At 33.2% G+C, this 10822-nt stretch overlaps 2 protein-coding genes across 3 annotated transcripts; one reads left to right on the forward strand and one right to left on the reverse strand.

Annotated features, from left to right (window-relative positions):
- The first annotated feature begins 796 nt into the window (after window positions 1-796).
- Window positions 797-7593, forward strand: Nprl3 (GATOR complex protein Nprl3). The gene is made up of 6 exons (XM_074126116.1): window positions 797-1793; window positions 1868-2042; window positions 2643-2807; window positions 2880-3050; window positions 4570-4771; window positions 6368-7593. The coding sequence occupies exons 1-6, from the start codon at window positions 1057-1059 to the stop codon at window positions 6526-6528; spliced, it is 1611 nt and encodes a 536-aa protein (XP_073982217.1). The 5' UTR covers window positions 797-1056; the 3' UTR covers window positions 6529-7593.
- AlkB (alpha-ketoglutarate-dependent dioxygenase AlkB) lies at window positions 6905-10807 on the reverse strand. 2 transcript variants are annotated; one of them, XM_074126117.1, is made up of 7 exons: window positions 10637-10807; window positions 9264-9360; window positions 9081-9192; window positions 8836-8989; window positions 8153-8231; window positions 7793-7986; window positions 6905-7209 (listed from the first exon to the last, which is right to left on the reverse strand). In XM_074126117.1, exons 2-7 carry the CDS (start codon window positions 9351-9353, stop codon window positions 6906-6908), a joined length of 933 nt encoding a protein of 310 aa, XP_073982218.1. In that variant the 5' UTR covers window positions 9354-9360; window positions 10637-10807; the 3' UTR covers window position 6905. The 2 variants fall into 2 exon arrangements, with proteins under 2 accessions (XP_073982218.1, XP_073982219.1); XM_074126118.1 differs by lacking the exon at window positions 10637-10807 and having other exon boundaries at window positions 9264-9380.
- Between the last annotated feature and the right edge of the window lie 15 nt (window positions 10808-10822).

A 10822-nucleotide genomic window follows, 5' to 3' on the forward strand; every position in this document is an offset into this window, starting at 1 on the left:
CTTCCGTCAATGGCGCAATTCATTTCATTATTTTTAGAAAAGGAAGTCTACCAAGAAAACTAGGATTAATTTGCATACAACCTTATTTCCGACTTAAGATTGGGTTTGAGCATCCTATTTTTCAGAAGTACAGGACTCTTCGAAGAATGAGGGCATGCATTTGAAGATAAATGTTGCTGACACTAACGTGTCTTCATCGTCTTATATATGTTATATGTACATAAATGTTTCTGGTCATAGTTTCAAGAGGTAAGACCTGTCTATTGAACGGAGAATGATCTGCTAATGGCAACCTATTGTGGTTGAATTTCATAATTTTTAAAAGGAAAAAGGATTATTGCCAATTTCAGCCATAATGTTTTTTTTCTTGCCCAGCTTTCGACCTAGGGAGGAGGTCATCTTCATGGTTAATGTTTAATAACATTATATATATTTTTTTTTTGCATTATTAATATCCATGGTTGGTGTGTCTTCATTCCGGACCTTTTAGGGACCTTCTGATTAAGAGTTTTTTTCCTAAATATTCACGACAGACACACCAACCTTTGGTAACGAGTATAAGCCCGGAAGATAACCTAGGCCCTAGGTCGAAAGCTTGGCAAATAATAAATAAAAACAAACTTCCTTTTGGATACTCTTTCTATATAAAAAAAAAAGAGTTTTTTTTACTTAATAACAGCCTTTTACAGAAATATCGTATTTTAGTGGCCGATGAAAGGCGTTTGTAATGAAATATCGATTATTTGGCAACACTACTTTGAATTACACCTTCCTCATTGGCTATAAAATGTATAGTTCGGCAACCTTATGTACTTACTGGTTACTGAAAGTGGTAGGTTTTAATAGATGAGGTTAGAATGAATTCAAAGTTGCTGATCCTATTGTTCACAGTTAAACACCATACGCTTGAAATTCAGCCGTGAAATCTTCGGAAATTCGCACTTTCAAAATCTTAGACAAGATTTGCCGCCTTTGACTTTTTAATGGAGCGACTATTCTTTATTTTCTATTTTTCCAGTTTATATAGTTAGTACAATAAGATGGATAATTCAAATAATGGATGCAGATCCTTTGAGCGTGATACTGGTAAAAAGTGATAGTAAGGGTGATAGACTACTTTTTAGATTTCCATATTCTGCACATGAAGGACAAGAAAATGGAAAGCAACTGCATAGGAAAAATCCCTTTGCTTTGACGGTTAGCGAAAGTATACAAGGAGATCCACCAATTCAGAAATTAAATAGAACCAATGGATACCTATCCAATTTCCCAGATGAAGTTTTATCAAATCTGTTTGCTGTCAAGTCGGAACTTTGTGAAGCTAAGTTCGAATTAAAAGTCAACAATGTGAGGTTTATTGGTCATCCATCTTTGGTTCAACCTTGTGTTAAACGAGGTAAATCTCCTAATAAGCCAATAATACTATTAAACATTGTCTTTGCTCTCCAAGCGTCAGCTAGTCACTCAATAGTTAAATGTTATTGTGAATTAAGTAAAAGATTAGTTACTGCTTTAAAACAAGAAGAGAAAAGGTGTGGCTATGTTAACCACCAGGTAAAGATTATGATATCTGCTCATGATGAATCCGAAAGCGAAGGCTTAGATCCATTTGAAATGATTTTAGAACAGTCATCGCTTGCCAGTGATTTGAAAAACATATATTCAGATTTGTGTACTTCAGGTTTAGTTCAAATTAGAATAAATAGAACTCTTCCAATGAGCTTTTGTTTACCACAAAAAGTTCACCAGTTACAGAACAAAGATCTTATGGTGGATCCTGAAACTATTGAAAAGTCAGTAATTATGTATTTCCTTTCTTTCATTTATAATTTTCATCAGTTTGAACTTTATTAATTAATTTGCACAGGTGTTTAAAGAAGGTACGTCCTTATCATGGGCTGCTTCTTCTAGTGGAACCATGTAAATTGTTGGAAACGCTGATTGCGGACGCCTCTAATGAACTTATAAAACTAGTCAAGATATACACTCCTCTCAAATCGTTGCACACTCTTTCTTTGGATGCCCGACTTAAACTTCCAGTCGTAAGTGTAGAGGATTGTTCAAAATAGTTTTAAGTCTAATAATTCCTTTCCATGATGGATGCTGGTCCTAAGTAACACCCCAACTAAAAAACCCTATAAGGGCTGCAGATAATGAGGTGTGTCTCGAAATAGCCGCCATGATATCCGAAGGAGTGGAATCGTCTAGTACGGAATGCTTCATAACCGCCCAACAGATACCTCTCATCAGACAAGTCTTCGGTAGCAGATATCTCAGAGTAGCTACCTAACTCTGAATAACAATCCCTGCTACTTCTTCATGGTACAACACCATAGCAAGGAAGAGGGTGTGGAAGGTGTAGCTACTTCCCACCAATTAATAAGTTAATCTCGATCTTTTTTCTCTTTTCCTCCAGCAGCTTGAATCACTGGCAACATTGTTGACAAAATGAAATATTTTAAAATTAATTTAACAAGTGAGTTCTTTTATTTAGCAATTTATTTAACTACTGTGCTGTTTTTGAGATTTATGAATTTAATAATAAGAGTTTTCAGCAAAACTATAAATTTTCCTAGTTAGTAAGAACGGAAAAATTCTCTAATCAAATCTACGTCAGCTTTTGAAGCTTTCATTATATTTAGGTATTCAAATTGGCTGGTGACCTAGTTTACTGGGGTAAGGCCATTATTATCTACCCTTTATGCGAAAGTAACGTTTATGCAACTACTCCTAACGCTTCAATACATGCCACCTCTCATCTTGTAGAACAGTTTGCTCAACAATTTCCTTCATATTCACTGCTCAAGGTTTGTAAAACAATTTATGATATGACTTATAAGATAATAATATTCCGTCTTTCAGAAATAATTTTATTGCAGGTGTTATCAGAATTTTCACTGCCTATATCTGTGAGTCAGAAGATATCTCCATTTTCTGATACTGCCCACAATGATATACAAATTATTATTTGGTTACTGCAACATCGACTCCTCCTTCAACTTCATACCTATGTTTACTATATGCCTACAAATAAAGGAATGATAGTGCAGGTATTTACGTACGTTAATTTTGTTTTTAGAGGTTTTTTTTGTAAAATATACATCTACTGAAGATACAATCCAAACTAACAGCATTTAGAAATTAAATGACCCACTGAATGGAAAGTGAATTAGCCACTTTTTCAGAGATCTTGGATCCTAACATCTCTTAACTTATTCTTCACACTTAATTAGGTAAGAGATTAGTGGTGTGCAACTAGTTGAATTTAGTGCATGCACACTCTAGCTTTTAAATCATTCACATGTACATGTTCAATTTACAGCCGCTTGCATTATATGTACATACATTGACACAAAAGGGAGCACAATAGATCTCTGATTTACTGTAGTTTTGGCTCTAAGTCCTTTCCTCTGCATATTGATAGATTTATAGTAGACTGATTATGACTAACACCTTATTTCGAAGTTGCTGGTAAAGCAAAATATAATATTTTGAACATTTTAAAAAGAACTTCTTACTTGAGTTTATCTATAGTCTAAAAAACTTCTATTTCTAAAACATTTTTAGCCGTTCAAACTTTTCACATTCGAAAAACTGCACGAAACCAAACACACTCTTTCTATTATTTAACTATGTGGACAAAAGTCTAAGTTTTTGCCGTATAATTCGATAAATGGTTGGTTTATTCACATAATAACTTCTCGAAATACAAGCCGTCACTTCCAACAATTCGTGCTCTTCCACGACCTATCTTTAAAGGCAATAATACTAGATAAATTATTTTCACGTTCTTTATATTTTAAATGTGATATAATGTGTATTTAAAGTGTGATTTTAAAAAGAAGCTATGGTGCTTAAGTACTAAATATGAACCGTAAGTTGTTAAAGGTAAGACTCAAATTTTAGATTAATTAGTATGGTGATAGGATGAGTGTGGTCTTGTTAAAGAAAGTAGTTTTTTCTAACCTACAGAAAAGCGTTATTTTTAGCCAAAATGAAATGAATGAGTTTTATCTGCAAGAATGTCGGTAACAAGCTCAAAATGAATGACGCTCCCGGAATTAGATCTTTGTTCTCAAATGATTCTCTTCGGGGTGCGAAAGTAGCTAAGCTGGTTGACCAGATTAAATCCATTGATTTTGTTTGTTTAGGTTATCGAAATAAATCCTTTTTTCATGTAAGTTTGTTAAATTAAAATTACTCAATTGGTGAACAAGGGTACTGTGAGAATTAAGTTGAAAGAGTAGAATTTTTCAGCAGTTTCTTGAGAACCATGCTGGCTGCTCGGTAACTTTCCTTGCTCATGATATCTAAATCCTAAGATAAAATGCCTAAACAGTCCTTAGCAGCTCGTATTGAAAATAGCTTTTTCTTGAAAGGATGGCCATACTCTACTTACCATAGTAATGAGAGGAAGAAAAATAGCAGCAAAGAATGTGTTAGAATCACTGAAATTTCTGATACTCCTAATATTTGTTTTTATATTCACATTTAATAAAGAATTACCAACAAAAACACTCGTTTAATCTTGTGCCTTATTTTCAAAAAAAAAAAAATCAAAAAATGCAGTCCGGAGACAGTGAAAGCAGTGCTGAAGATTCTGAAACTACTTCCGAGAGCGACGCTAGTGATGAATGTATACCGCAAGAGAATGATGCCACCTTAAGGGATGAAATTTTGAATAAACTAAGTAATGATGAAGGTGCTGCTATACTTGCCGCTCCAGCTAACGTGCTTGATAAGAGATTATTTCTGAGGCTGATACAGCAAGGTTAGTTTTGCTAAATTACTTTTTTGAGGTTGCTAGTTTAGCAAACTACTTTTTCCTTTTTCTTTTTTTGTTTGTAACATAATTTTGTAATCTTTTAGCGATCGTCATAAGACCTTTCTTCCGTAAGAATTTGTGTTCATTTATTTCTAATGACAAAGAAAACAAAAATGGGCTATTTAATAATTTAATCATAAATAAGTGCTTCTTAGAGCAATTGTCTTCTAAAAATTTTATATTCTGAACGCTAATATAAAAATTTCTGTTAAACTAAAACCTTAGATAGCAGTGTTTTTATTTGCAGTGTTGAATCATAATTTTTCTACATTTTTGTCTGACGATCATTGTAGAAGACTGTTGTTAAATCCATATTGGGGTTCCTGTATCTACTTCAGAATGCTACACTAGCGATAAGCACATGCCTCAGGAAATTGATGGCACGTTAGGGAATGCAATACTGAGTAAACTTAGTTATGATAAAGGTGCTGCCTCCAGATGAATTCTGAACGCATCTATCATTACTACACCTGATCTTGATCTCACAACCTAAATTATCTGTCATGAAGGGAATGGGGGTTTCCCTGCTCTATCTCATAAACTCTGCAATAAAAGAACTGTGCCCAATTATGGGTAGAAACCTCCTTAAACCACTTTGTCCAATATAAGTACAACTAGTAGTCTAATACATACTCGTACTATGTAGTGAAATAACATTTTAAAGGAAAGTTCAAATACTTTACTACATTCTTATGAAACTAAATAGATAAAATAACAGATAAAACAAATGCGGACCTAATGACATTATCTGATTGTTATTATCATTATTCGTATGCGGGGAGGACTAGGCCCTACGCTAAACAAAGCCTCTTTTGGTTCTACATTTCCTCTGAGGAAAAGCACCACAATAACAAGAGCCATGACAAGGACAAAAAAGCAGATTCGATCAAATCGGACAGTAAGCTTAAGGTTATTTTGCGTTAGCTTGTTACGACCAAAATCTTCTCATAAACTATCCGAATGGGTGTATTATATTTATTTCAGAAACTCTGCAAAAGGTGCCTTGTTTGAGCTCCATCATAATTAGCTGTATCTCCTTAAACCACTATGACCAGTAGCGAATTCAACCAGTAGTCTAAAGAGACGTTGGTGAAAGACACAAAACTTTTTACTATCTGTACCCTCAATTTGCAAGTTAGATTGCTGAAAACCCTCTATAAACAGCTCTACCATAAAATTGAATAAAATGAAGCCGTCCATTCTTGAAAACCAGACAGTTTCCGGAGAATTGCCAACAGAAATTTGGAACTAATTTGGAAGAGAGGTGCCTAATTCAACCGACCTATCAACGTTTGAAATACCCAAATGAGAATCACAACTAGGAAAGAATCCTCTTCTTCAGCAACATTTTATCACCATGTCCGAGGTTGAGAGGCATGAATTTAGAGCCTTCAGCGCATCCTCTCTTCAGTATCCGAGCAACTTGTCAAGCGCTCCAATTTTAAGATATATGGACTTTTCTAGTTGATCGTCGATGTTACATTATTTTACAAATCAGCGTGATGATTCAAAAAAAATAATGCCTATATCACATTCTTTCAGGTTATCTTAAAGGAGAACATCACCTGGAAGAAATCATGTATTCTGAGAATATAACCAGATCACTTTTATTACAATTGTTGGACAAGTTTCGGGATGTTTTAGCCATCTGTGAAGCGGAAGATTCTACACTTGCCATGTTTTACCCTCATTCTTCTTTATAGCTTTTTGTTTGTAAGTTTTTTTGTTTAAGATTATTGCTTTAAAATATGAAAGAAAACTGATTTCCGTTCGTTCATAAATTTGATTCTCTAAAAAAATTTATTCTTTCAGTCACCATTTTTAGTCTTAATATGATTTTAATAGTGATGTAATTTAAATGTGCCTTTAAATTAAGAAAAAGGTGATAAAAATGAAAACTTTAAAATTTCTCCTGTTTAAAATGTAATAACTTTTAATTATTATTTTTAAAAGTTACCGACTGTTAATAACAAATCTAAACAGGAAATAAGTTTTACAATAAACGATTTACAATTGTAAATAAACAAAAATTAAAATGATGCTATATTTTCACGTAAACTCTCTTCTTTATGTCATAACTTCATAACGTTCTCTGTCCTGGTAGTAGCACCTGTCTTACATTGATATTGATTCGGGCCGAAGATACGTACTCGTCGAACGATGAGCTCCATTCTTCTTCTTCTGTTAATGTTTCGCCATTCGGATCTACCCAAGGGAATGGATGCAGAGGTGGCATTACTTTAGGCACTCCATGCATTGCTAGTCTGGATTGGCCGGACATAACGACTAAATCTCCACTCTCTAGTAGCAGGGCGGTTACATGCTCTCCATTATCTTCACCACCAGTTTCTCTTCCAATTAGAAATACTGCCCTACCTCCAAAGCTTGGAGGGAAAAAAGGTAAAGTATTATTCAAATTAGAAAAATCATGGATCTGCTAAAAAAATTTGTCATATTTCTTGCCTTGCGTACTCCTTAAATAATATTTATAACATAAAATGTCGACATTTGTTCCGTAAAATCTTACTTCTAATTACTCACACTAAAAATTATACCCCCCTGATTTCATTGATTTTATATAAATCGTAAAATAGTACTATTTTTATTAGTTCAACTAATAGACCTATTTACTACTTTAATATTTATTTACTTTTATGTATTTATTTTACTATTTATATTATATAACATAACCTAACAGTTTCTCAAGTATCCGCAAAAAAAAAAAATTGACAGAATTTTGGTGCAAATAAGCAAATGTTGTATACGAAGTTAAAGAAAAAACTAGCAATTTTCGAATAAATTGTGAAAAGTTACATTAGTAAAGTCGCACTCCTAGTAAACGAAAAATGGGCATTCCTTTCGCAGACAAATAAGTATTAAAAACAATTTTTTTTTCTTGCTCAGCGTTATGATTTTAAGACTAAACTCCAAAAAGAAAAAGATCAATGTTTTCTGAGATAATTTTACCTGAAAGAAAATAGAGGAGCTACATCATTAGGTTCAGAATGATCAACATGACCGGATAATGCGGTACCAATCGGATAAAAGTTTATGATAGCAGCTTGCGCTGTAAAATGCCAACCACCAATCGATCGTGCACAAACTTGACACAATTCTATTAACTCCTGTGGAACTGGGCTTTTAGAATTTTCGCAATATTTCTAGAACAAAATTACGTTATCAAATAACTAAACTAAAACATATCAGAATTTCAAAATATATAAAACGTATCTGAATTCAAATATCTTTATCATATTTTTTCGTCAAGAGCTTATAAACGAAAGTCTCTACAGTAACTAAACTAAAAAAATACAACGCCTTACTGACCTTTGTGTCCCAATTGTGATGATACCCTAAAGTAATCCACCTTAACTTCTTATACAAAATTTGTCTTCTGCAAGGGTCCCTTTGACAAGAGTGAGAGAACAAAAAATCTTAGTAAAAACCACAATACTTACGTACTCTGGTCTGAAATACAAGATTTTATCTTACTGCATATCCAAAATCTAACCAAGATCAATTTAAGTTTGACATTACCTTTAGTAAGAGATCTAATTATTGTTGAGACAGAGATATCATCAAAGGGTTACTGTAGTCTAGAGATGCTCATAAAGAGCAATATTTCCAGAAATGATACTTGTTAATCCAGAGAAAAAAAAAAAAAAAAAAAAAAGGAATCCAAAATTCCGTAATAAGTTCGAACTTTTGGTTAACGGATTTTGTGTTTTCAAAAGGAATGTTGCGTAAAATCTTAGGCACCTGCAGCTTTCCCAGTACTGTCCGATTTCCGACAGGTTCTTTGTTGTAATTTCTATTATTTGGTTACCGTCAATCGGGGACACCCGAGGTACTGAAAAAATACTTTTCAGTTTTTCTTTTTTACTTATAACAATAAACCAAAAAATACGAATCGTCGATTGCCGCGAATAGTAAACAAGTAAAACATCTAACGTGTAGTAATGTATATTTGATATTATTACCCCGTGAACATTAAATCCAAAAATTCTTACGTCTGACATACATGCCACCAATTTTCACTCGGTAGCAGTAAACCATGTACATCTAAATTAGTTTTGTTAGGCTGAACAGGATATTCAGCTAAGCACTTCTTTATCCACATGCGCTGCCCTTTCCGTGTGAAAGGATTTTTTACGATTAACAAACCTAAAAACCAGAAGCAACGAAGAATTGGTATTGAGAATTAAAATTTCCTTTATTTTGTACTCCAGTTTAAAAAACAAAATACTCTTAATACCTGGTTGTGAGTTCACTTGAAATATATTCCAATTTGAAGGTAAAGTGAGGCCTAATTTTTCAAAATCACTGAACGTTTCTTCCATATTAATTTGATATGTCCTAACATCATTCTAAAAAATATCAACGAAAACTTATAATACGGTAGTTAACTTCAACGATTTAATGCATATAAAGTGTATACCTTTTCAGAAAGGTCGTTGAAACCTAGTACAGTATCCAGGTCTGTCGGGGAGTTTTTACTTTTATATTTCTTAAAAAGTTGTTTAAACATCGCATTCCTGTTTCGATTTCGGAGAAAAAAATATACTGAAGTTAAGAGAAATTTAAGTAGCTAAAAAAATTCATTAATACAATACATTCCTCAAATGTAAATTTATTTTTTTTCTAAACAATATTAATAGATGTTCCTGTTCAATGTAGACATACAAATGAGTGTTGGGAAAATTATAATACATTTGTGAGTGCAGCCACAACTACAACTGTTATCAATAAATAATAATTTGAAGAGATATTCCTGCTGCAGATCCAGTTATTTGAGCCTCTTCAGTGAATACCTCTTTTCGAATTCTTAATAATGAGGAAGATTGAACTATCACTTCCACATTCACGTTAAAGCTATATATCGACCGCAAACTGAGAAGTAAGTTCAGCCACCAGAACACGAATCCAATTCGTTTCATATTTCAATAACTGGGAGTCCTAAAGATAGAAATAGTACGTACGGGTATAAAAGTAATAACAGTGGATGGAAATAGTAGTATGTGATCAACACGATTTCCAACTCTGAAAAGCGAATAAAACCATATTAGACCCCATCATAAGCCATGGTCGAGAAGGGGAATTTAACAATTGAAAATAGAAACATATTAAGAATATGTAGAATAAGGGTTTTGCGAAGAATAAATGATACACTGTGAAGGTAACGACCAGGGTGAAGTTATCCAAGGCTTCTTGGACTGTTGGCCATTGTAGTCAGCTAAACATTTTTTGTTTTGTAACACTCTATTGAAACCAAGGCGATAACTATGGTCAAACCTCTTGCAATGGGGTGATGGATGTGTCCCCGCTAAATAGCGGAGAAATGCATTACCTTCGAACAGGAGCCCTTCTTTTACAAGGCGGTTTACAATCATAAAACAGTAAGGATCAATTTTTTTTTCTCATATTTTATCACGGAGGTGTGAGCATATTGGATTTACAAGAACTCCCACGGACTAACAGAAAATGCCGCAATTTTTCTCTACAACGTACTTAAAGTATAACATGACTTTAAAAACGATTCATAAGAACTATATTTTCCTATACCGAAAATTGACAATAAAATTGAATATGAGTTGTTGTATTCCGAAACACCTATATGCCGGCTATAATAATGCACGAACACGGTTGAAAAAATATCAAACTATCTGCAAAAAATTATGAAATTTGATAAACATAAATTTGGCTGAAAAATACTAGAAAAAATAGATATACCGTAACTCGTAACAGATTTGCAATATCACTTCTTAATAAAATTAAAGTCTCATTTTAATTTATTATTTAAAGCTTTCTTACCAGTTATTGAGTAGAAAGGAAATTTCTACAAGTTAATCATCATTCAATTAAAAGCAAAATTGCATTTGTACGTATAATTCCCCAATCAGCCAATTTAAAACTCAAAACTATTTTTAAATTATTGAATAAGATTCAACACCAAACATCAATATTTACACTAAAATACGAATTATTCAGGTTAAGTGG

Source organism: Rhodnius prolixus, unplaced genomic scaffold (assembly GCF_049639745.1).
Source record: "Rhodnius prolixus isolate KJV_2025 unplaced genomic scaffold, Rpr scaffold_3, whole genome shotgun sequence".
In the NCBI taxonomy this organism is placed as follows: domain Eukaryota; kingdom Metazoa; phylum Arthropoda; class Insecta; order Hemiptera; family Reduviidae; genus Rhodnius; species Rhodnius prolixus.